The sequence below is a fragment of the Meles meles genome, chromosome 15 (genome assembly GCF_922984935.1).
Source record: "Meles meles chromosome 15, mMelMel3.1 paternal haplotype, whole genome shotgun sequence".
NCBI lineage: Eukaryota > Metazoa > Chordata > Mammalia > Carnivora > Mustelidae > Meles > Meles meles.
Window position 1 is genome coordinate 38,811,971 of NC_060080.1, and position 26,964 is coordinate 38,838,934.

Here is a 26,964-nt window from a genome sequence, read left to right on the forward strand (position 1 = left end):
AAGTAGTCTTTTTTTTGGGGGGGGGTGTCAAAGAGAGCACAAGCAGGGGGAGTGGCAGGCAGAGCAGGCAGAAGGAGAAGCAGGCTTCTGGCTGAGCAAGGAGGCCGATGTGGGACTTGATCCCAGCACCCAGGGATCATGACCTGAGCTGAAGGCAGATGCTCAACTGACTGAGCCACCCAGGTGTCCCACCTATGAAGTAATCTCATAAGAAAACCAAACCTGCATCACATCAAAGTTCCAGGTTTAATAACACACTTTCAAGAAAATACAGAGGATAAAGGAACAAGTTAAATGACATGCAAAAGCCAGACTCTGGGACAGTCTGCGGGATAAATAATATTCTGGTTTCTCAAGCAAATCAGTGCGTAAAAGAGGGAGTTAGAGGGGTTCCTACGAGGGAAGAAAAGAATCAAATTTAATACATGGAGTTTGAATTCCTTGTTGGAGCAAACCAATTGTATATCCTTGAGACAATCAGGGAAATTTAAATTTTAGATGATTTTAAGGCATTACTCTCGGTTCTGTTAGATATGATATTGGCATGGTAGTTATTTCTCAGCAATGAATCCTGAAGTATTTATAGGTGAAATGGCATGATGTCTGGGATTTACCTTAAAACATCCTAGTAAACAAATATATGTCCTGGGTGGATGGAGAATGGATGAAACAATTGGCAAAATTTGCTACTTGTTGAAACTGAGTGATAGATGTATGAGAGTTTATTAGTCTCTTTATACTTTGTATGTTTCAGAATGTTCAGAATAAGTTAAAATTAAAAAGTATATGTGTCCATGATGAGGGGTGGAGGTACATAGAAAAAGAAGGAAAAACCAAACTTTAAATATATTTTACACAGTTTCAAGAATTTTTGTTTTTATTGCTGGTTATATTCATTTTAGTAGTAGCACATCCTACATTTTTCTCAGTTGACATTCCTTCTGTCACTTAGCAATGGAATTTTTATTTTCACACTCTAATTTCAAATAGTGCTCCCTGATTACATGTGCCACTGGTATTCATTATGCCATTTAGGTTTTGTTCAGAAATAGAAATTGAATTATTTTACCAGACTGCTTTGCGATTGCAGGGATAAAGATCTTGATTGGCTCTTTGGCACTGAGTTTGCCAACAGATGTGACAACCTTTTATTTTAAAATTATGAACAGGAACAAACAAATGGAAGAGGGGAAAAAAGCCCATAAAATAACAAGAATTTTTATTTTTAAAAAATGACTGCAAGAGGAAGCAAGTCACGCAATTAGCCTGAGAGGCAGAGCAGCGAATCCAAGCAAACAGCTGCTCACAGAGACGAATCAGTGGAATGTGAAAATGCATCACTTCACCGTAACCTACATTTTTTTCTACCAAGAGATTTGCAGCTGACTCTCCGAGTGACTCATTCCTGTGCTGGGAGGGTGAGGTAATGCTCTGGTGAGGGCTGATGTCATCTCACTACCTGAACGGCATGCATATAGCATTTCTTGTGGCTGTCAAGGAAAAGCACCATCTGCTTTCACATATGCAGCCTGAAAGACTTCACAAGGATTGGTGCAAAGGTTAGCAGCCGTGGGGATGACTCATAAGCAGCCAATTAGCAAAGAGCAGCTATTTCAAAGTGAGCTTTTAAAATCATAATCCAGAAATATGACATGATAATTAAGTATTAAATCAGAAGGCTTTTTTATTGCTTTGGGTTTTGCACTTTTCTCACCGAGTTGATGCTGCTGAAGATTTCACTTTTATAAACAAGGCAGCTTTTCTCAGTATGGTCCATCACGTCAAATCTTCTTGGTTGTTTAAACCACATATCTGTATGTATGTATGTACATGTATAATTTTTTTTTTAGTATATGTGTGGCCAAAGTGAGCACTAAACCTTACTTTTAACTGTGGAAAAGTTTGTTTTCTTTTACATTTGGAGGCATGTAAATCCATCTTATAGCAGAGATGAATTGTAGTCCGTATTACTTTGACAGTTTTTTGTTTGTTTTTTAGTTTGGGGGGTTTTTGCAGCACTTAATTATGTTTCTTAAGGATCTGTTACTACTTTAGGAGAAAAGAGGTGGTTAATGGAAGAGGAAACAAGTAAAAATAAATTTTGTCTGTTTCCTACAGACCCTCTGACTCCTCTTCCTCTTTCTTTTAGTGATGCGCACCTGCTTTCCTTGTTTGTACTTAACTAGAACTACTGTTGATATAACCAGACGACTGAAATACCTATTTTTTAACTTTATCATAATTTGAATTTACTGTTCTAGTGAATAAAATAAAGAATACCTAACATAAGATAAAGGGTAGGAAGCAGTAAATACTTGATTTTCTAACTGATAGGTAACTCAAAATGGGAGATCATATTGGCTACATACTGTTTTCATAGTGTATGTATACTAATGACCTAACTCAGTTCTTAATGACAGCTTCAAGATGGACATTTTACAAAAGATGAAAAGTTTTAATTTTTAAAAAACAAAGTAAGAAAGCAAAGAATAAGATAGTAATGTGAAAACTGTATGAGGCAGTATACTGATCCCATTTGAGAGTTTATTAAAAATCAGATGTTTTTTCTTTTTAAAGGTTTTTTTTTTTTTTTTTTTGGTTTTTTTTTTGACAGAGATCACAAGTAGTCAGAAAGGCAGGCAGAGAGAGGAAGGGAAGCAGGCTCCCTGCTGAGCAGAGAGCCTGATACGGGCTCAATCCCAGGACTCTGGGATCATGAACTGAGCCGAAGGCAGAGGCTTTAACACACTAAGCCACCCAGGCACCCCCAGATGTTTTTTCAGTAAAGAGTAATAGTGATCTTTAAATACCCAGAATTATGATGAACATTTGTTTTCATGATATAGCCTTCTGAGTTTAATTACAGAGCTCTTGTAAGGCTCTTGAGTACCGTCCTTTTCTTTTCAACCTTTTATTTGGAAATAATTTCAAACTACAAAAAGTTACACAAGTAAAAATGATACCCCCCCAAAAAAGGGACCAATCATTATATACTGAGGTCTACCTACCCCAAACCTTGTTTGCTTTATCTTTTGAGTTATCTCTCTTTCTTACTTTTTCTTTCCCCCAACCTCTCCTACACTTTTTTTTTTCCCCTAAAACATTTGGAGATAAATCAGCTATTCATCCATTGGGGTCCTTTACTCTCAAATACTTCAGTATCTATTCCTAACAGAGATATTCTCTTAACGTAATCACAGCATAGTTGTCAACTTCATAAATTTATATTGCTACTTTAACCTGCCATCCATTCTGCAGTTTTGTGAATCGACCTCATACAGGCATAGCTCATCTTACTATATTTTGCAGATACTGCATTTTTACAGATTGAGGGTCTGTGACAACCCTGCATCGAGCAAGTCTGTCAGCACCATTTTTCCAACAGCATTTGCTCACTTCATGTTTCTGTATCACCACCAGTAATTCTCACAGTATTTCAGACTTTTTCATTGTATTTGTTAAGGTGATCTGTGATCAGTGATTGTGACTAAGTGAAAGCTCAGATGATGGTTGGCATTTTTTTTAACAAAAAAGTATTTTTTATTTCAGTTGTGTACATGATTTTGTAGACAGAATGCTAGGGCACTTTTAATAGACTACAGTATAGCATAAACGTAACTTTTACAGGCACTGAGAAACCAAAAATTCATTTGACTCATTTTATTGAGGTGGAACCAACCCACAATACCCCAAAGGATGCTGTAATATCTTTTATAAGGTCTTTTACCTCCAGTACACCTTCTGGTCTGGGGTCAGGTAGTACATTTATTTGTCTTGTTAGACTCTTTTATCTAGATTTACCCAAGACTTCGTCTTTTATGATATTGACATTCTGAAGAATACAGTCTCTCTACTCTTTTATTAAAAAGAAAAGGAGGGGCGCCTGGGTGGCTCAGTGGGTTAAGCCTCTGCCTTTGGCCCAGGTCATGACCTCAGGGTCCTGGGATCGAGTCCCGTGTTGGGCTCTCTGCTCAGCAGGGAGCCTGCTTCCTCCTCTCTCTCTGCCTGCCTCTCTGCCTACTTGTGATTTCTCTCTGTCAAATAAATAAACAAAATCTTTAAAAAAAAAAAAAAGGAAAGGAAATTTCTTCATTTCGGGATACCTGGGTGACTCAATAGATTAAGTGTCCAACTCTTGCTTTCAGCTCAGGTCGTGATCTCAGGGTCATGAGTTCAAGCCCCATGATAGGCTCAGAGCTGGGCATGGAGTCTACTGAAGATTCTCTCTCTCCCTCTCCCTCTCCCTCTGCCCACCGCCCCTCTGCCTCCCCCGGCCACGTATGCATGCACATTCCCACATGCATTCCCTCTCTCAAAAAAGAAAAAGAAAAAAGAAATTTCATTGTGTGCTTGTCCAGTGTTCCCTCGTGATTAGATTTCGGTTGTTAATTCTTAGCTTAGAATCCTACACAGGGGAAGTGCCCTCTATCAGGGTGTCACATCTGTCACTCTTTGATGATGTTGATTTTGAGCATTTGGTCAGGGTATTATCTAAATTCTCCACTGTATAATTACTGGGGTTTTTTGTTGTTTGTTTCTGTTTTTAGTTTCTTATAACTAATAAGCAGTCCATGGGCAGATGCTTGAAGACCGTGCAGTTATCCTACTCCTCATCAAAATTTCCACCTTCCTAGATTTAACACCATTCCTGATTTTTGCTTGATGCAGTCTTCACTACAATGTTTGCAAAATTTTGATTTTTCCAACTTCATCCCTCCCTTCATATTTAAAGGCATTTAATTGCAGTAAGAGCCCTCCCTTCTCCGCCATGTTTTGTTTATCTGTTTATTATCAGTAGGCCTCATGAATTCTTTTTTTTTTTTCCTTTAGTACTTTATAATTCAGTACTTTATTATTTTGGTACTTAAGTTGTTCCAGATTTGGTCAGTGGTATACTTCTTTTTTTTTTTTTTTTTTTGTAAGATTTTATTTTTTCTTTTCCTTTTCCTTTTTTTTATTTTTTAAAGATTTTATATTTGACACAGAGAGCTCACGAGTAGGCAGAGAGAAAGGGGGAAGCTGGTTCCCCGCTGAGCAGAAAGCCTGATGTCGGGTTCAATCCCAGGACTGAGATCATGACCTGAGCCGAAGGCAGAGGCTTACTTAACCCACTGAGCCACTCAGGTGCCCCTATTTATTTATTTTTCAGAGAGAGAGCACAAGCTGGGTAGTGACAGGCAGAGGGTGAAGCAGGCTCTCTGCTGAGCAAGGAGCCTGATGTGGGACTCGATCCCAGGATCCTGAGATCCTGACCTGAGCTAAAGGCAGACATTTAACCAACTGAGCCACCCAGGTGTCCCTGTACTTCTTTTTTGTGCACATCCTTACTCTCTAGAATAATAAGATGTTGAAGTCTCATCTTTTCCCTCCCATGCCCCAGCCCTGGAATCAGACATTTCTGTGAGAAGCCTTGATTCCTTCAGTGGGCAGTGGAATTGGAAAACAAAGTGTGGGCACTAAGTTTTGGTGCATTGTTTCTATAGCCACGGTATAAAAACTGTAGAAAGATCAGTGTATCTGGTAAGTATTTCTTAGAGGCACAGTAAACAATTTTTGAGAACGTAATGCTATCTCAGTTTATAGTTACAGCAATACGTGCAGTGTTAAGGAACTGGAAGATCTTTGTCAGCAACCTTACGCTGCTAAAAATTTTCTTGGACTTGAAAGCAAAAGTGTAAGTGAGGCTAACTTGAAGGCCAGCTGGGATTTCAGTGGGCAGTGTTGGTACCAGAGGGTGTTCCAAGGAGAAGAGGTGACATTGACAATGACATCACTGAACGATAACAGTAATAGTATATTAAATATCACGCCTAAGAGGTGAGACCTGATTTCTGCCCATGTGGGGGAAAGTGGAAGACAAGGAAGAAAAGGTTGTTTGAGGTCATGTTTAGAGGACTTTGAAAATGTCAGACTTGGGATTTGGGGTCTTTAAGAAGAAGATAATGGAGAACTGTTGAAGTCTTTTGAATAATGTCATAACAAGCTTAACTCTGACTCAGAGATTAATCTAGAAGATACCGTAGAGTTTAGATTGAGGAAACTGCCAGTTTAGAACTGTAAAGAGGCTATTATAATAGTTCAGGCAGGAGGTACAGGGATTTGAACTAGAAGATGAAAGAAGTGGATGAGAAGAGTGGTTTTTTGCCAGCCCTTGAGAATCCGAGGTGTGGGGCCAAGCTAGAGGGAAGGGAGAATGTGTAAGCACTTGTAGTGACTATATGGGCATATTCAGGTAAGTATCCCTTTGAAGATAGGATTCTACTTGAGAAACAAAGAAGTATATAGAGAAATTTTACTGTAAAAAAAAGTTAAGATCACTTTTGGACTTTTTCTTTTTAACATTTATTTATTTTGAGAGGGGCAGAAAGTGAGGGAGAGAATCTCAAGCAGACTCCCTGCTGAGCCCAGAGCTGGACATAGGGCTCGATCTCACAACCCTGACATCATGACCTGAGCCAAAATCAAGAGTCAGACATTTAACTGACTGAGCACCCAGGTGCCCCTTGTTTTGGGGGGTTTTTTGTTTGTTTGCTTATTAAACTCATACTTCTTTATATTCCTTTTTTCCAAAGTTCTGAGCCCGGTTAGGGAAATAGTTGTGTCATTAGCTGAAGTAAATCAAGATGTATATATTTTTAAATGCTAAAAGGTCAATGTTACAAAGCCATGTATTAATAACTCTTTCTCAAGAAACAAGATGTTCATGGCCAAAAACTTTAGAGTTGTCCTGAACTCTGTGCTTTTGCTTATACTATACAGGGACTCCTCCATGAAATCCTGTTGGCTTTGCCTTCCTCTTATATCCCAAATCTGACTGCCTACAACACCTCCAGTGCTATCGCCTGAGTCGGAGCCATCATCATCTCTTGCTCTCCCTGCCTCCACCCTGGCCCCATAGCCTTGTTCCCACTTCTTGTGCTTCCTCCAACGTGAAGGACTGTCTTGCACCTTAAGGTCTTTACAGAGGCTCTTCCCCAGATATGGTTAACTTCCCCAAGTTAAGGTTTTGCTCAGATGTTACTTTCTCTGCAGGACCTAACCAACTGAGCCACTCAGGCGCCCCATATATTAGCATCTTAACTGCTGCAAGAACTCCTGTAATAACCCCTTCTTGAACTCACTTGATCACAAAACTTCCTTTTGGCAGCTCGCTTACCATTATGGGACCCCCATAGCAAGCAGAGTTTGAGAATACTAGAGTATTGTATGTAGGCCCCAGGAGAGACTGGCCATTGTTTCAAATTGTATTTTGGTTGATGAACCACCTCAACTTGCATACTGTTGAAGGAGACCAGAGAAAGTCAGGCTCAAGACTCCAGCTCTTAGTTACTAAAGTTATTATGCCTTTAAAAGTTAGCTTTTGTTTTAGGTATTTGGTAATAAGATGATCATTCCTTCTCTGGATGGACACCTCTTCCAATGGGACCGGGACCGTGAGAGCATGGAAACAGTTCCTTTTACAGTTGAATCACTTCTTGAATCTTCTTATAAATTTGGAGATGATGTTGTTTTGGTTGGAGGAAAGTCTCTCACGACATATGGACTCAGCGCGTACAGTGGAAAGGTAAGTGAAAATGTTGAATTATTTGGGGAGAAATCAGAATAAATAGGGATAGAAGAAATAATGTATTAAGCTATACTATTACTGGTTGAAGTTTATTATTATTTATTCCCCAAGGATATCATTTGTTTTAATAAAAACACTGCAAAGTAGAAAGAGCAAAATATTATTAAGGAAACTAAATGTATCCAAGACAACAGAATGAACAGCAGAGCCAGGAATAGCAGGAGGAAGAGAATTAATCAATAATGTCTAGTGTGTGTCAGTTGCATTTTACATACATTATTTTGAAACCTTTACAATATTCTTAAAGGTCATACATTTTTGTCTCCATTTGGACAGATGAGGACTCCTCCAAATATTAATGATCCTGAATAACAGAATAATAAGAATAATAGCTACCAATTTATTTATCTAGTTTGATCCTGTAATCCAAGAGGAAAGATGTACTCATTTTACAGATGAGAAAACTGAGACTAAAAAGTTCAGAAATGTCTGAGGTTAAATTTGACTTAGGTCTGTCTGATGATAAAGTTATACTGTTAAGACCTAGATTTTCTCTAATGTTAGTTTTTAGGATACCTTCAGTATTCTCATTTGTAAAACAGTGGGATTGAACCCAATCATCTGGTTCTCTGATTTGATGTGCTGCTACAAATTTCTGGTAGCCTAGCAGGTATGCTGTTTTATGGGAGGATTTTAGGTCAGATCATGCGAAGATTCCTTTTTCTTTCTAATGAAGATTTGAAGGAGGCGCCTTTTTTTTTTTTTGAAGGAGGTACTTTAAAATACTATATCTGTTCGGTAAGGTTTAAGTCTTTAAACAACCTAATACTTCCATCAAATGGAAACTCTGAGGCTGATCTTTTTAAACTCACCTGGAATTTTATTAATGATATTATTGTTAGGAGATCACAACTGGTTCTCTGTTTCTTTTCATGTGTTCCATAGAAATGCCCCAAATAAAACTAAAATTATCTAAATCCTCAAAATCATTCCCTGAACTAAATATTTCCTGTTTCCTTTATGGTTCTAAGTAACTCCTTTTAGGAGTTGGTAGTCTAATTGATGCCTCTTAATACTTGGGTATTTCTTAGAGATCGCAGTTTTTTACAAATTATCTTGATTCTTTTAATGTCTCTGATCTCCTGTAACTTATATTCTTCACAAAATTTGTGTCTGTCTTTTCAGGTGAGGTACATCTGTTCAGCTTTGGGTTGTCGCCAATGGGATAATGATGATATGGAACAAGAAGACATCCTTCTTCTGCAACGCTCCCAGAAAACTGTCAGAGCTGTCGGACCTCGCAGTGGCAACGAGAAGTATGTGTTCAGAGAACGTTCCTGTTGATAATTACAAGTTCAGCAAACCCCAAATTTATCCAATTTTCCTTTATGGAGATTTCCTGAACTCTGTTCATGTCCTAAAAACATACAACTCTTTTAAGAGAAATGTAGGCCCTAAATTAAAAATGGTCTCATGATTAACAGATTCCGAGTTGAATCCCACCCTAGGCTCGAGGCAGTAACCAGGTGAGGCCCATACAGTGACAACTTCACTGATCAAAGTTCTTTGAATGCAGAGCACTCTTAAGACAAAGTTTATGTGCTTTATTTCAACTTGGGTCTCTAACTGTAGTTCTGTCTAGTAAGTAGTTTCATAGTGTGTTTGACAACCCCATTTTTAGAACACATTTCAGTTTGGTCAAGTGCCTTTTTGTTTCCCTTTTCAAATAATGAATTCTTTATGTAATTTTTACATTTAAATATGTGATTAAAAAGTAATATGATTAGATAACAAGTGCTGGTCCTAAATCACATGCTGGATTTTTCTTTTAAACTTCTTTAAATTTTAACTTGCTGTAGTAAAAATCATTTGAGATCTCATCTTTCTATCTTTTGAAAGTGAACCAAACTTTCAGATTTTGTCTAATCTGATGCAATATAATTCAATTTCCTTTCCTGTTTTCTCAAACTCAGTTAAGAAAATATTTCTGTGTTCACTGGACTGTGAATAGGGCTTTGCATCTGCTGGTACCTGACCTTCTTTATCCTGATGGGATTTTGTTTCCTTAAGTATTTGAGTGCCTGCTGGGTGTCCAGCCACCAATAAAAGCAGATGTCCAGCTTAACAGAATTTTGAGTCACCAGAATGGGAAGAGTCTGGGGTCTAAGATCAATGTTCCTTGAGTATATTTTTTTAATAGATGTCAGGATTATTAAGCCATTTTATATCTAAGTAACAGGTTATTATATTGGCAATAGTTAAGTGATTTTTCTGTATATTGATTATAGTGGGAACATTATTACTGCCACTTTTTGAATGAGGACACTGAAACACAAGAAAGGTTCGTGACTTGCAAGATCTCAGGAGAGATCTCAGATTGGAACTGAGGTGGTCTGACCTTCAGGCTTGGTGCACTGGGTGACATTGCCTTTCAGGGCTATGTTTTCATATAAATACAAAATTGATGCATTCAACTTGCTGTGTAATTGATTTATTGGGATGTATTAATTTCTCTGCACTTGAATGAAATGTGCCCAGACTTTAGTAAAGAAAGCAGACTGATGCTACCCACATTTTAAGGTGACTTTGATGTGTCTGGAGAAAATCATTCTGATTTGGAAATGTGAACATTTGTTAATTTTTGAGGAAAAATCTGTCCTACCACCATTGTTGGTTTATAACTTAGAACCATTGTTTCTAAAGGATCAGAACGAAGTGATGCCCTCTTGTGGCTTAAACCAGCAGAGCACTTCCAGAAAATGCTGTTTTTCTTTTTCTCATCGCAACATTTTAGTGTTCACTTCTTGAATCTAGAACCGTTCTGTATTATTTGGTCCATTTACTTAAGTATAAATTTCTAAAACAAACCTTTGTAAATTTAAGGTGGAATTTCAGTGTTGGCCACTTTGAACTTCGGTATATTCCAGACATGGAAACTAGAGCCGGATTTATTGAAAGCACCCTAAAGCCCAGTGGGAACAAAGAAGGGTCTAAAATTATTTCAGATGTGGAAGACCAGGAAGCCGCCATGATGGACACAGTGATAAAGGTCTCAGTTGCTGACTGGAAGGTTATGGCGTTTAGCAAGAAGGGAGGACATCTGGAATGGGAATACCAGGTACCAGAGACCACTGAGCTTTTATAAATACATTTTTTCCTTTCCCGGTTTGACCAGACTTTTTGGGTAGAGGGAAAAAAAACTGTCATTTTGGATTCTCCGCCTGTTCTCTCTGCTTTAAGAAGTGCTTTAAAAAAGTCACACCTGTTAGAATGACTCTTCTGAAAAAGACCACAGAAAACAAGTGCTGGTGAGGATGTTTGTATCTCTGTGCCCTGCTGCTGGGGGTGTGAAGTGGTGCAGCCACTGGGGAGAAGAGTATGGCGGTACTTTCGAAAAATTGAAAAGAGGACTACCCTATGATCCAGCCATCCCATTTCTGGGAAGATAGTCAAAGGGAGTCAAATCAGTATCTTGAGGAGGTAACTGTACTGCCATGTTCAGTGCTTTGTTATTCACAATAGCCAAGGTATGGAAGGAGCCCAAGTGTCCATCAGTAAATGAATGGATAAAGAAAATGGGGTGTGTATATGTACACAGTGGAAGATTATCCAGCCTGGAAGAGGGAAATGCTGTCATTTGCAAAAACATGGATGAACCTGGAGGACATTATGCTAAATGAAATAAGCCAGGCATAGAAGGATAAATAGTTCATGATCTTACTTACTCGTGGAATTTTAAGAAGTTGAATTCACAGAACAGTGGAATGGTAGTTGCCAAGGGCTGGAGGGGATGGTGGTAGGAGAAATGGAGAGATATTGGTCAAAGGGTACAAGATTTCAGTTATGCACGATGAATAAGTTCTGGAGATGTAATGTACAGTGTGGTGACTATAGTTAACAATGCTATATTATATATTTGAAATTTGCTTAGAGTAGATCTCAATGCAGGGCTTGAACTCACGACCCCGAAACCAGGACCTAAGCAGAGATCAAGAGCTGGACGGACACTTAACCGACTGAGCTACCCAGGTGCCCCAAGGGTAGATCTTTAAAAAAAATGTTTTTTTGTTATCTGTTGAGGTGTAATTGATGAATAAAAGTTATATATATTTGAGGTGTATAGCATGAGAATTTGATATGCATATACATTGTGAAATGAAGAGGGTAGATTTTTTTTAAGATTTTATTTATTTGACAGAGAGAGAGCATAAGTGGGCAGAGCAGCAGGCAGAAGGAGGGGGAGAAGCAGGCTCCCCACTAAGGAAAGAACCCAATTTGGGGCTTAATCCCAGGACTCTGGGATTATGACGTGAGCCGAAGGCAGATGCTTAACTGACTGAGCCACCTAGGTGCTTGATTGTGCTAATCATTTCATAATGTATACATATGTCAAAATATGGCATTGTATACTGTAAATATATACATTTTTATTTATCAGTTATACATGGAAAAGCTGGAAAAAATTTTAAAATTTGTGGTTTTTAAATGCCATTTTAGGAGTTGAATTACATAAACACTGCTTGAAATAATGTAAAATTTCTTTTCTATTTTTGTTTAGTTTTGTACTCCGATTGCATCTGCTTGGTTGGTTAAGGACGGGAAAGTCATTCCCATCAGTCTTTTTGATGATACAAGTTATGCATCTAACAGTGAAGTTTTAGAAGATGAAGAAGACATTGTAGAAGCTGCTCGAGGAGCCACAGAAAACAGCGTTTATCTGGGTGAGTAGATGTCTCTTATGTAGTGATAGGACTTAATGACATTTAGATTTTACTCCTGCATTGTTCTTTTCTACCTCAAGTATGCCTATAGCAGTTTTAATTCCTAAATACATCCCCTGGCTTAGATTGCCCTTAAGATTTATACTTTGATTTCCATTCCTGCTGGGTTTTTTCCATTTATCCAGTTCTGAAACTTTGAATTACTCTGGTATATTCTTTTCCTCTGAGACCCTAGAAATGTTAGGCTTAGAAATGTTTCCATGGGGGCACCTGGGTGGCTCAGTGGGTTAAAGCCTCTGCCTTCGGCTCAGGTCATGATCCCAGGGTCCTGGGATCGAGCCCCACATCGGGCTCTCTGCTCTGCGGGGAGCCTGCTTCCTCCTCTCTCTCTGCCTGCCTCTCTGCCTAGTTGTGATTTCTCTCTGTCAAATAAATAAAATATTTAAAAAAAAAAAAAAAAAGAACTGTTTCCATGATACAACATGCTGTGAATTACTCATATATCCTCAGATTCTAAAACTTTCTACATTTGTATTTGCATCTATGTCAATTTGCCCCCCCTTAAAGATTATGTTTTTTTTTCTATGTATCTTTACAACTTATCTGAAAAATAGTAACAAAATTCTTGTGTGCCTGGGCAATTGGAGGCCTTTACAAAATAAAATTTGTGAACCTTTGAGTCTCATTATTTGCACTAGTGTTGGTGGTCAGATATTCATAAAATTCTTTTAAGCTCTGTCAGTGTGCTACCCACTCCTCAAATCTCAAATCCCAAATGCAAGCATTTGGAAGAATAATACGTCACACATGTATCATGATAGTATTTAACTGATGTGTTAGCAGTACCTCTGGAATTACAGGTGTTTTGGTTTCCTTAAAAAGAAAGTTACTTCATCTAAGCTGTTAGTTTTATAAGTGTCCATTGATTTCTTTGAACTTCCTTACTGGAAGTGTTCCAGTAACTATTGACAATTACTATTTAGTGAGAAACATTGTAACTTGTGTATAACTTTCCTTTCCTATTTTTGCTAAATAACCTTTGAGTTGCATTCGAGTATTTGAGACCAGATTCTTCTTTGAAAAGAGTTATGAAGCACATGAAGAAATAATGAATGAATCTAACTGTACTAAATGAAAATGAACCTTTTTGAAAAAAAATGGTGCTTGATTCTAAATATAATTGACAATGTTCTCATTGATTCAGGAATGTTCCGAGGTCAGCTGTATCTGCAGTCATCAGTCAGAATTTCAGAAAAGTTTCCTACAAGTCCCAAGGCCTTGGAATCTGTCAATAATGAGAATGCAATTATGCCTTTGCCAACAATCAAATGGAAACCCTTAATTCGTAAGTGAATTATGAACTTTTGTAATATTATTGAGGTGTTCAGAGGCCTTATCATGACTATCTTTGTCCTAGTATTGAATACCACAGAGATTACAACTGTTACATACTCTTTATTTTCTGACACACTAGGAAGGTATTTCAGATGTCAGGGGATTCGAATTATCTTTTACAGATTGATTTCATTAAAACAGCAGCTGCTTCGGGACGCCTGGGTGGCTCAGTTGGTTAAGCGGCTGCCTTCGGCTCAGGTCATGATCCCAGCGTCCTGGGATCGAGTCCCACATCGGGCTCCGTGCTCGGCGGGGAGCCTGCTTCTCTCTCTGTCTCTGCCTGCCACTCTGTCTGCCTGTGCTCGCTCTCTCTCTCTCTCTCTGACAAATAAATAAATAAAAATCTTTAAAAAAAAAACAAAACTGCTTCTAAAGAAATCAGTGTTAATAAAGTATTTCTCTAGACAACATAGGAATACTCTTAACCATTCGCTGACTATGACTAAGTATCATTTAGCTCTTAACATATTTAAGAATATTTATGGAACAGGGGCACCTGTTTCATATTTATGAAGCAAGGGCACTGGAGACTCAGTTGGTTGAGTTTCCAACTCTTGATTTTGGCTTGGGTCATGATCTCAGGGTTCTGGGATTGAGCCCCACTTTGGGCTCTGTGCTGGGCATGGAGCCTGCCTGAGATTCTTTCGCTCCCTCACCCTCTCCCCACCCCCTGTGCTCACCCACATGCTCTCTCTCTCTGTTACTCAATAAAAAAAATTTTTTAAGAATATTTATGAAACATTATCTGGTTATTACATCATATTCTTTGAGACATTTAAATGAGTTGAAGTCAAATAGTAAGCCCTATTTCCTTCAGTTATCTTTCCATAGTTTGCATAGGGTTTTTACTGCATATGTCACATCCTATTTTAATTACTTATTTAAATGACTCATCTTCTCTACAAGACTACTTTTTTTTTTTTTTAAAGATTTTATTTATTTATTTGACAGACAGATCACAAGTAGGCAGAGAGAGAGGAGGAGGCAGGCTCTCTGCTCAGCAGGGAGTCTGATGCAGGGCTCCATCCCAGAACCCTGGGATCATGACCTGAGCCAAAGGCAGAGGCTTTAACCCACTAAAAGACTGCTTTTCAAGGGGAAGGAACCTTGAGCCATTTACTTAACATATTTGAACAGAACTGTGGTTGAAAACCTGTTTTTTTGAATGGATGAAGTACATGCATTTTCACTGAAGTTTTAACAGTTAAGATTTTACCATTTTCTTTTAGATTCTCCTTCCAGAACTCCTGTCTTGGTAGGGTCTGATGAATTTGACAAATGTCTTAGTAACGATAAGTTTTCTCATGAAGAGTACAGTAATGGCGCACTTTCAATCTTGCAGTACCCGTATGGTAAGTGTGATGAAGCTTGCATTGAAAATGCTGTGTTTCATTTTTCCTCTTAGTTTATTTATTAATTTGAAATTAATTAGTAGAATTCAAATGAACGGTAGTCATTTGGAAGGTTGAAAATATCCTCGGAGGAATAGTATGAATGGTGGCCAAAGGGGTGAATTCCAGAGTTAGATTGCCAGGGTTCAAATCCCAGTTTTGCCACATGCTAGGTTGGGCACACCTAACTTACTGCGTCGTGGTTCCTTCATCTGTAAAGCAAGGATAGTAATCCTGATATTTACTTATTGGATTGTTATAACTTCTAAATGAGATAATGTATGTATAATCTTAACTAGCACTGTGTCTGGCAAATAGTAAGTGTTCAGTAAGCATTAATTCTTGTGATTAGCTTTCATTTAGTTATCAGCCTGTTTAATGTAATCTATATAATATCAGCCTGAGTAATGAAGAAAATAGGTGTTTCCTATAATGCTAAAAGAAAACACTATAAAATGAGGGGATTTTAATTTTGTCCTCCAACAAGAGAAATTAGTGCAAAAGTCAAGAGTAGGTGAAATTTGACCGGAAATACATTCCAGGGTATTTAAAGTTAGGATGCATTCAGCCATGGAAGGACTTTGAATAGTTAGATATAAAAAAAAACCTGTCAGATCTTCGTTAGACAAAAAGAGACTCCTTAAGGGTTCACCTTAGACGCCAATAATGGGAAGTTATTGTAAAATTTAAATTGACAAAAACACAGGACTCTGACCTAGAAGCAACAGTCTTTATCTGATGCTGATCCAAATACAAGATAAGAGAGAATTATGTAGTCTGTCCACGTACTACAAAATAGAAGCCAAACAGGCAGGCCTCTTTCTAGGACAGCCTCCTTTTGACAGCTTGAAATGAACCAAGGAGACTGTTAGAGCAGTTTTTTTCTGAGTTTGCAAAGAATAATTTATGGTAAAATTTATATCATTGTTGCCAAATGAGAGTAAAGCTTACAAACCTTGAAGGAAGATTGAGTACTGCCTAATTCTTTCTTGCATTTGAAGAACTGGATTATTAATGAGGTAACAAATAAGGTGGCCCTTAAAGTTTTTTGCTAGTCTTATTATTCAGTACAAAAAAAAGCTATGGTGCTATGGAATAAAGGAAAATATGTTTTGTAGGAAAAAAGAAAAAGTAGGGTAATGAGGCTATTGAAAAGTGCTAAGGAAGAGATGAAACTTTAATAAAAGGAATTAGTAATAGAAGTGACAGGAAAATACATAATTTTTAATAACTAAAGGAGATGCTGTATTGGTTTATCTTTTTTAAAAAATAATCTTTTATTTTTGTGTGGGTTTTTTTTGTTTTTATGTGTATTTTTATGTTTGTTTTTGAAGATAATGGTTATTATCTACCATATTACAAGAGGGAGAGGAGCAAACGGAGCACACAGATCACAGTCCGATTCCTCGATAACACAAATTACAACAAGAACATTCGCAAAAAGGATCCTGTCCTTCTCTTACACTGGTGGAAAGAAATAGTTGGAACTATTCTGTTTTGTATCATAGCAACAACTTTTATCGTGCGTAGACTTTTCCATCCTCATCCTCACAGAGTAAGACATTTTTCAGAATCTAACATATTTTGAGTGTTGGGAGAATAGTGTATGTGTGTGGTGGGGGCTAAGGGGACATTTACGTAGGTTTCACCGTGAAGTCAGTGTTACCCATCCTCTCATCTCTCCTGACTTACCACCCCTTCACTTCCCAACCTGTTCCCATCTGGCCTTCACCCCTCCCATGGCACTTCTGCTGTATTCTGTGTTCTTATAATTCTTTTCTTTTTGTCCCTGTTATTTATTTTTTTTTAAATGTTATTTTATAGCTTATGATTGTTAGCTAACTGCAGTTCAGCTTTGATAGTGATTTTTTTCCCCCACCTTATTAGCAAAGGAAGGAATCTGAAACTCAGTGCCAAACTGAAAGTAAATATGATTCTGTCAATGGAGAAGCTAAGGACAGTAGCTGGAATGACATAAAAATTTCTGGATATGTATCACGGTAAGAGTCTTGTCGTATATAAAGTATGTACGTGTGTGCTACAGCTTCTGGGGACAGCTGTTTGAATCAAGGAAGAAATGACCTCTACATTAAGATCTTGTTTAACTTTTCCTTTAATGTGTCAATATCCAGGGAAGTAAAACATAGACTTAGCCCTGAAGTAACTTAAATTTATTCACAGCGATATTTACCCTAAGAGGTATAAAAATAGTGTTACAGAAGTTCAAGATTAAGTTCTTATTCAGATAACTTTATTATTGAAGGTGTGCTGTGTACTGGGCTTGGTATGAACAGAACCAAATTATTACTGTGTTATTAGAGTATGATTAAATCTCTATATGTTACTTAATCTTCAATTATTTATTTAGTCTTTATTCTGTCTAGATAAGAAGTAGAAAAATGGGGGGAAATACACCAGTAGGTCATTTTTAAATTAGAAGAGGGAGGTGAGTCACATAAAAAGTAGGCAATGCAAATAATTTGAAGGTAAAATAAAAGTAGAGAATCTGTTAGCATTGGTCAGGCATACTGGTTTTTATGCTTTGTGGTACAGGAAGTGGTGCTGTGTTTCCCTTTTCATATTACATGGTTTATTCCTACATTTTCCCTTTGTTTTGATATCATACTTAGTGCTTGGTGATATGGGGACAAGGAAGAGATACAGAACCTTACTGCTTAATATCTAGGGTAATGGTTTTATGACAGAAAAGACTGAAAATTACAGTGAAAAAATGTGTGATACTTAGATGATGTGTAGACATAATTTATCTAAGCTACATTCATACTGTATTATCACAAGCTGAGAATTGACTGTAATCCATTTGTTTTGGCTACAAGTTTCCCAGAGCAGAATTTACCAGGTGACTAAGAAATGGCAAAGGCTTTAGTACCCTTTCTGATAAAGATGCTGACTAATTATGTCAGTGGCCCGCAATAGCAGCAGGCAGAGAGAGGGAGAAACTAGGGACCTGACAACTCTCAAAGGTAATCCGCCACTGAAGCCATTCACGGGTCATTCAGCATTTACTCTGAACATCCGAGCGCAGGACATTTATTTCTGGCTTTGGGAGAAATAAAAAGACGGGGCCTGTGCTAGAGGGGCTTAAAGTCTATGAGGGAAGATAATACTGGACTAAACAAACAGCTAAGAAAAAAGCGGCAAACTAAGTGACTTAGTCACTGGTTGTGATGATTCAAGAGGGCATCATACCTGAGGTCACATGTTCATTGAACCTTAAATTGTGAGTAAGGGAGAGTTAGGTAAAGACAGGGAGGAGTAGGTGGAATGAATAAACTTACATCTATAAGGCTCTTGTGAGGAGAACTGGAATAATGTACTCTGCAATTGAATTCAATTTAGTTTTCCTTTCACTTTATTCAATGTGGCAAGTATAGTTGATTGTTTTTCAAATCCAGGCGGCTCTATGCTAATGCCTAATGTTTATTGAATGCCTGCTATATGGTGGGCATCATGAAGAACCTGAGCTCTGGGTTCAGTCATGAATTCAAGTCTCAACTTGGTCATCGTCAGTTGGGACCTTCGGCAAGATGATACTTTCATTTTATAGAGTCTATAATCATATATAAGATGTCTCTCTTTTCAGAAGACATATTCATTTTCTTTAATATAGGACAATAATGCAATTGGCCCTGCAGGAGTAGGATGTGAATTTCATGAGCTTTGTAGTTGGGGAGATGGATCTGTACCAAAGAGCCTTGACTAGCTATTTTTAGGGACACAGATTATCATTCTTCATCTTCTGTGAAGGTAATTGGCCCACAGAGGATTGGGATCGATTGCCTCTCCCCAGCTCTGTGCTGTAACCAGCTGAGCCAACTACTAAATGAATATGAGTGTGCAAATCCTAAAGTAATAAACTTAGCCTTTTGAGAGACAGTAAAGATAATCGAATTCAGTTCTCCCCCCATATGACTGGAAGAACAACTTCCAGAGCGTGCATGCATTCATTTATTTTTTCATATATTATTTGACTGAGATTTGTTAGACCTTCCACTTGCCAGGAAAGGCCAAGCTCTGGAAGTACAAAAAGAAGCATGAATGCCTTCCTGCACACAAGGCCCCCACAATACAGTGGCAGCGGGGAGAGTGAGCTGTGTACAAATAGCTGCAAGCTATTGAGATTATGTTTAAATAGTTCAAAAAACTATGTGCAAAGTGCTATGAGAACATTGAGACTGCTCTAGGAAGGTTCCAGAATGAAGGAAAAACAGAGGTCCGTTAAGTACAAAGAAGTAGGCCATCTCAGTAGAGCAAATAACAGAAGCAAAAGCCCCAAAGCTGGGAGAGAGCCTGGTGCAATCGGCTGGAATCTGGAGCGCCGAGTGAAGAAGTCAGGCGCGGAAGGGAGACGAGGCTACAATGTGTATGTCAGCCTGTAAGTCACAGATGTGGAGTTAGCTTCTGTCTGAATTCCTCTGGTGGTGAGCACACTGACTCATGAAGCCACCCAGCTGGTTCCACACAGCTTTGGTTCCTAGAAAGATTTCTGGCTAAAAGAAAAAAAAAATACTTAATAGGATCGATTACATTTTTTCCATAAAATTTATAGAGACTGACATAAAATTAAGCTGTGCTTTTTCTTTTCTTTTTTTTTTTTAGATTTATTTATTTATTTGAGGAAGAGTGTGCACGCAACAGGTGGGAGTAGGGAGTGGGGGGACAGACAGAGGGAGATAAAGAGAGAGAGAGAGTCCTCAAGCAGATTCCCCACTGAATGCAAAGCCTGACATGAGCTTGATCCCAAGACCCTGAGATCAGCACCTGAGCCGAAGCCAAGAGCAGGATGCTTAACTGACGGAGCCATCCAGATGTCCCTAGCTGTGTTTTTCTAATTGAGTGCAAAATGTGACAGAAGGCAAAAGTTTAGAGAATGAGGATAAAATATTTTGGTAGGTGATGGAAAGTGCTGGACAGGTTAGATCAGTAGTACAGTTGCTATAAAAACAAGTGATTAACAAGCAATTCCCAATAAACAGTAGCTTTTTTTATTTTTTATAAATTTCCTAGGAAAAAGTTAGAATGGGTTTGCTTCATTTATATAAACAGAAGAACAAAGAATGCTAGTAGTCGAATTTAAACTACAATCTATTAAAGTAAGTTTTATGAGACTTACTGAGTCTATGTACTCTTTATATATCATAAAGTAAGATTGAACCACCTTTTTTTTCTTTTTTTTCTTTTTTCTTTTTAAGCTATCTAACAGATTTTGAACCGGTTCAGTGCATGGGTCGTGGTGGATTTGGAGTCGTCTTTGAAGCCAGAAACAAAGTAGATGACTGCAATTATGCTATCAAGAGAATCCGTCTCCCCAACAGGTAAGGGAGAGTGTTGTTAGTGGGGTGGGCTTGCAACTTGCGCCATATTGCTCATCTCTTAGGCAATATGTCCTTCTTGCTATAGTCTGTACATCCTATAGAAAACATCATTTCTGACCTTCTGAACCTTAGCTTCTAAGCACCACCAGGTAACCAGCCATCGAAAAGGGGTGATGTATTTAGATTGCTTTTCCTCGACTTAAAAAAATATGCCCTTATTTTTGATTCTTAAACATTCAGGACTTTTCCAAAGTGGTTTTACGATGACTCTCATATTTACTATGTAGCACCATTTAAAAACAATCCATATATTGTGGAAAATAGGGAAAAGTATTAAAAATCATCTGTGCCTTCTCTTCCTAGTAATGCTCACTATTACCATTTTTGGGTATTTCCTTTTATTTTTTTCTGATCATAAATTTACCTAGATAGTAGCATAGTTAACAATACAGTACAGTTTAATCTGTCACTTCCTTTATTGTATCCTTGGCGATTTCCATGCCAACGATAGGCTAAGAGTATACATGCTAAAATAAACTGAAAGTATTTTATGGCTGGATAATAGTCCAGTTGATACATGTGAAATATTTTGTTTAACTGTTTCTTATTGTTAAAATTTGGGTTTCAAATTTGTTGCAGTTAAAAACATCTTCATAGTGTCCATCTTTTATATAAATTTTTGACCAGGTCTGTTTTCATAGGATAGATTCCTAGAAGTAGCATTTCTAACTCAGAACAATGTCATGCTTAAGATGATGGGCTTTGAGTAATGAATTCGCCATCTATTTTAGAAAGCTCCTGTTGATTTTTTAAAAATATTTTTTATTTATTCATTTGAGAGAGAGTGAGGGAGAGAGAGCAAGAGCAGGGAGAAGGGGCAGAGGGAGAGGAGAAGCATACTCCCACTAAGCAGGGAACCTGATACGGGGCTCAATCTCAGGACCCTGATCATGACCTGAGCCGAAGGCAAACACTTAACTGACTGAGCCACCCAGGCACCCGTAAGTTCCTATCGATTCTTGATTAAATGTGCACTGACTGCTTTGTTGTCTTTGTAACTGGTAGTTAAACAGTCTGTCAGGGACACAAGACTGGGGGGATTTTATGTACTAATTTTTCTCCTTGGGACTAATTCTTTTCCTTGGTATATAATTTTGAGTACTTTAAGTATTCATATATGCAGGCACCACATAGGATATGAAATTAAACAAAGCTTTTGCCTCCAAGAACGAATAACTCTTTAGGCTTTTGGATATATACACAAATAACTGCAGTGCAATAATGGTTGTGACTTGGGGTCTTAGAATAGTAAATAACTTCTCTTGAAAAAGTGCAGATGTAACTGAAATTGAAGAAGGCAAGCTTTTTGGAGGTGGTGACATTTGTGCTGGGTATTCAAGAGAAGGCTGTCACTCACTCGACAGAGTGTAGCAGAGGGATGGCACTACACAAAATGACCTGACAAAGGCTCAAGGAAAAGCACTTGAAGGTGATATAGAGAAGAGTTAGTGGGATCCCTAGAAATGTGAGATTAGATCCACCAGAAAAACTATCAAAGCAGAAAATCAAATCTGGATGCTTTTCTAACCAGACTTCATTGTCTAACGTAGACTTCAGTATTTGAGGCTTGCTTTGAACAAATAAACATGCTAATACAGGTTTTTTGGATGGTAATATGCACCAGTTACATATGTACCAAGTATGGTCATTCTCCATCCTCCTGAGCTGTCCTCCTGAGCTCTCTTTTCTGAATAGTTCACTTGTACCTATTCATTCCCCCTATTGAATTAACAAACATTAAATGGTCTTTGTATCTTTAGTGGTCTATAGTCATTCATTTTTAGTCATCCAGGAAAGTTTATTTGAATGAGGCAATGTGTTCATAGCACTTACTTCTAAAAGAAGAAAAAATAATCCTAAAATACATGTTTTTAAAACCTACTGTATGGCTTTTTAGAATTGTGCCACTAAGGCAAAGTCATCTGTTCCTAGTTTTAGATTCAAGAGAGAATTTTATTTTCTTATTTCTCACCAAAAATATGATTACTTTTTCAAGTAAGAGTGACCTCTGGTGTTGTCTTTTTCTCTGTATTTCAGGGAGTTGGCTCGGGAAAAGGTAATGCGGGAAGTGAAAGCCTTAGCCAAGCTTGACCATCCAGGGATTGTTAGGTATTTCAATGCTTGGTTGGAAGCCCCACCAGAAAAGTGGCAAGAAAAAATGGATGAAATTTGGCTGAAAGATGAAAGGTAACTTGGTTAGACATAGACTTAAAATCTAGTACTTTTTTTAAAGCTAGTTTTTTTGCTTATGTGAACAAAATATCACCTCTATAACTAGAGATGAGTTTTGCTTATTTAAGAAAAAAATTTTGTTCTCTGTCATGTTTTGGAACATTCTACAGCCACTTGTTAATTGAAAAGTTTACGTAAAATAAAGAAAAGTTTGTATTTTAGACTATGAATTTGAAAAATGATTTGTAGATAGGGCTGTATGAATTATACATTGCTAAGGGATTTACAGTGTGGCTTTCTTTTTAAGAGGTTCTATCTGCTTTTGTTACCATTTTTTTATTTTCGATTTTCAGTTTCTCAGTAGTTAACAGTTTACAACTCCTTTAAAACTATTAAACTAGTTTAAAGCAAACAATTTTGAAACACTGCATCAAAAACTAATGATATTTTCTATGGTAACTAACTTGACACAATTAAAAAAAAACTAGTTTAAAGCTATTTGCGGTTAAAAATACTTAAACTTGGGCAACCTAAAGATAATGCCCATATTAAGTATGCTCTGCTATAGGAAGGAAGGCTGTTTTAAAAATGAGTAAATGAGAACAGAGAGGAAGCAGGCTGCATATAGGCTGTTTACCAAATAATTGGGAGTAAAATTCCTGCCTAAAATACCGAACACAGCCCTAGACCCACATGTAGTAACTTGTCCAGATGACATTTACAGACACAGTCAGTAGCCAAACCACGGAAGATCCAAGTGAGGTGGCCCCATGGCTCAGGGCCCTGGTCACTGCTGCCCTAAATCAGATAAGGGCTTCGGAACCGTGGCCCCTGAGGAGTCCTGTCCTTGGCTGTCTCTCAGGGCTTTGTGTTTTGCATAAAGGCCCTGGCTGCTCTGGCATGACAGTCCCACGTAACTATTTCAAGTCTAAAATTAAGCTTTCCAGTTGAAATTTTTTAGAAGCAATGAATGGCATATAATATTCTTTGTCTCCTATAGTACGTTTTTTATTTCTTCTGTGTGTTGTATGTCATTTGGTACTGGCTTTCTTATGGATAAAGCTTTTGGAATAAAGATTGTGGTTCAGATCATTTAATCAGCACATATGCCCTCTCTTCCCTTTGTGTCTGTCCCACCTTCAGCACAGACTGGCCACTCAGCTCTCCTAGTCCAATGGATGCCCCATCAGTTAAGATACGCCAAGTGGATCCTTTCTCTACAAAGGAACATATTGAAATCATAGCTCCTTCTTCACAAAGGAGGTCTTTTTCAGTAGGGATTTCCTGTGGCCAGACGAGTTCTTCCGAGAGCCAGTTCTCTCCGCTGGAATTTTTAGGAACGGACCACGGGGACAGCAGTGAGTCCGCAGATGCCGCATGCAACCTCCGGGACAGCTGCCTTACAGACTGCGATGCGGGAGATGGTACTCTGGACGGCCATGACGAGGGTCACTCCTTCGAACTGTGTCCTTCTGGAACTTCTCCTTATGAAAGGTCAAGGGAGAGAACATCCTCTTCTATAGTATTTGAAGATTCTGGCTGTGATAACGCATCCAGTAAAGAAGAGCTCAGAACGAAGCGACTGCATCTGGGCAACCACTGCACTAATAAACTAACTGCCCTCGAGCCTTCCAGTAGCCAGTCTTCTTCTGAACCTACGTTCTCTGTTTCTCCTCCCAGACCCACCACTTTAAGTTTAGATCTCACTAAAAACACCGCGGAAAAGCTCCAGCCCAGTTCCCCGAAGGTGTATCTTTACATTCAGATGCAGCTCTGCAGAAAGGAAAACCTCAAAGACTGGCTGAACAGCCGGTGCACCCTAGAGGAAAGGGAGAGGAGCGCGTGTCTGCTCATCTTCCTGCAGATCGCGGAGGCGGTGGAGTTTCTGCACAGTAAAGGGCTCATGCACAGGGACCTCAAGGTCTGTACTCGTGGAACATCACTCAAGGGGTTCGGTCTGACCCTCTGTGATTGAGAGCAGTACTTTCGGTCGTTGTCAGATTTTAACAGAAGGGCCCTGAAGAGCAAAGGAGAGGAAGGGTATCAGAGAGGGGGAGCAGAGGCCCGGGGAAGTAGCCCTAGGAACCTGCTGCAGAAGGAAGTCTCGTGGTGTGAAAACTTGAGGCAGAGCGTGTCTTCTCTCCTGTGATGGGTTCATGTTCATTTTACCATAAAAAGTATTCCCGGTCCTCCAGCTAAAAAAGACAAAGCCACCATGAGCAGCCGATAGACTCTGTTTTTCCTAGGGCTTTGGGTAACCCTGACGTAAGTTCCCGAGGACCCCAAGGTAGCATGGTGAAAGGGACCCAAGTAGAAGGAGACACATAGTTTCCTTCAGTAGCCAGCTCTGAACTGGGGCAAATCTCCAGGCTTTTTGCCCCTATTCCTGAACTATTTAGGCCCTGGGCAAGGTCATGCGAAGCTGGATGGAGAAAGAAAGCAAATAGCCAGGTTACTGTTTGCAGGTCTAAAGCCTTTGATTCTGTTTTCAGTATATACAATATTGAATATTGTGGCAATGTGATATGCTAAATTGTATAAGATTCTTACTAAAATACTCAACATTTCTAGGTATGTGTTTCTGAAACAATTATATGGAACTCTGACTTGACTAATTTCTGCCATATTTCGTATGCTCATAGTGATCATCAGTAAATGTACAGTAAATATATAAGTACTTTTCTGATGGAAGTAGCTTAAATTATTGAAGTATTTTCAGTTTTGTTTCATGTAACCACAAAAACTTTTGTTTCAGGCACAAAAGTAACTACTTGGATATTGTTTTCTCATATCAGCTGTACATCTTTTAATCCTTGAGTTTGGAATAAGGAGGACAAGAATTAGAATTAGTTCCTATTTTCCGGAGTAATTGTAATTGAATTATATATAATCACTGTGCTTCCGTGATTTTGATGTGGGTCTAAACTGACTGACAGGAATTATTCTGCATTGAAGGAGAAGTTCAGAGATGATTTCTTTTGGTTGGAAAGGAGAAAACAACTAACTTCCAGGAAGCCAGATACTAACATGAGAGGGTGCTAGCTATATGACTAGTAAACATTTATCATTTGGTGAGAAACTATTAACTGATTTACACATTCTTTTTGCACTTAGCCCTTACTATACATACAAAATGCCAAGTTGAAAGGCAATGTAATTATGTTTTCACTGATAATGAGTATCCTTCTGCTGATTTTATAATGTTAAAGAGCTATTAGTGAATATTTGTCAAATGCTACAACATTGTCTATAAAGATTTTTTTCTGTGTTTGTCTCTGCACCAAAAAAATTCTAGGAAGAAAATTAATTTTCCCCTAGTTTTTCTAGAAACCAGAAAGTTTGATTCCTTTTTAATGATACATTATTTTTAACAATTTCTAGGGTACCAGAAAAATTACCTCCAAGATTTCTGTTCCCAGTTTGAATAGCTCTGCATTCTGTTCGCTCTGATTCAAGTCTCTGAGTTCCATGTTAAACCTTCTGGCCCTCCCCCCCTTTTGTACCTTGTTTAGTCGTTGTCATTGGCACTCTCCAGCCTCTGATTCTCCAGACTTCCTTCCAGTCTCTTCTCTTCACTCTAGCTGGGCTTTTCACAGTTCCTTAAGTATATTGAGTCCTCATAGAGCCTGGTATTTCTTATTTAAATTCTCATCACACTTGTATTATTTGTCCTTCAGTTCTGTGTTTCTGTGTTTATTTTGTTCCCCTATTACATTCCTGTCAAAATGCCTGACATAGTCTATATACTCATATCATTTTATTTGAATAATCTTTTGCTTGCAGCCCAAAGGAAATTTATTGGTCCATGTAACTCAGCTGTCCAAGATCCTTTATCTAGGATCAAGTGATGTAGCCGGAAGCTGTCCCCTGCCCCATCACTGTCTCTTGTTTCCATTTTTAGGCATGCTCTCCCTTCACTGGCCCAGGATAGCTGCCAACAATTTTCAGGGCTACACATTATAAGTCTCTAGAGGTGGTTGGATAGATAGGTATGGAGAGAAAAGAGCATGGGAAAGAAGTATCTCTCTCCCCCAGTATCAATCAGAAGTCCTGGGTTTCCTTCTAATTGCTAAGCCAAGGACACATACCCATCTCTAAATCAGTCTCCTGGCCAGGGGATGGAATCATGCTGATTAACTTCTCCAACCTCTGGATGTAACCTCGGGATAATGTCCAGCTGAAGCATGAGGTTGCTGCACAGTTGGGGAAAGGGGAGTTCTCAAAGTCAAATCGGTATTTCTGATGGAAGCACAGGGGGTAGATGCTGGAGAAGCCCCCACACCCCAAAAAATCTATTATGGTGTTTAGTAACTAACAACTGA

At 38.4% G+C, this 26,964-nt stretch overlaps 1 protein-coding gene across 1 annotated transcript in view; it reads left to right on the forward strand.

The window, feature by feature from the left end:
* The window catches only part of EIF2AK3 (eukaryotic translation initiation factor 2 alpha kinase 3), a 68,139-nt gene that overhangs the window by 26,588 nt on the left and 14,587 nt on the right, over nucleotides 1-26,964 (forward strand). Inside the window, exons 3-13 of the mRNA XM_045979413.1 lie at nucleotides 7,370-7,564; nucleotides 8,753-8,883; nucleotides 10,451-10,685; nucleotides 12,126-12,288; nucleotides 13,493-13,633; nucleotides 14,913-15,035; nucleotides 16,409-16,629; nucleotides 16,962-17,074; nucleotides 20,288-20,410; nucleotides 22,508-22,657; nucleotides 23,786-24,563. Of these exons, the coding sequence (XP_045835369.1) occupies nucleotides 7,370-7,564; nucleotides 8,753-8,883; nucleotides 10,451-10,685; nucleotides 12,126-12,288; nucleotides 13,493-13,633; nucleotides 14,913-15,035; nucleotides 16,409-16,629; nucleotides 16,962-17,074; nucleotides 20,288-20,410; nucleotides 22,508-22,657; nucleotides 23,786-24,563 (2,373 nt within the window). The remainder of the gene's footprint in view (nucleotides 1-7,369; nucleotides 7,565-8,752; nucleotides 8,884-10,450; nucleotides 10,686-12,125; nucleotides 12,289-13,492; nucleotides 13,634-14,912; nucleotides 15,036-16,408; nucleotides 16,630-16,961; nucleotides 17,075-20,287; nucleotides 20,411-22,507; nucleotides 22,658-23,785; nucleotides 24,564-26,964) is intronic.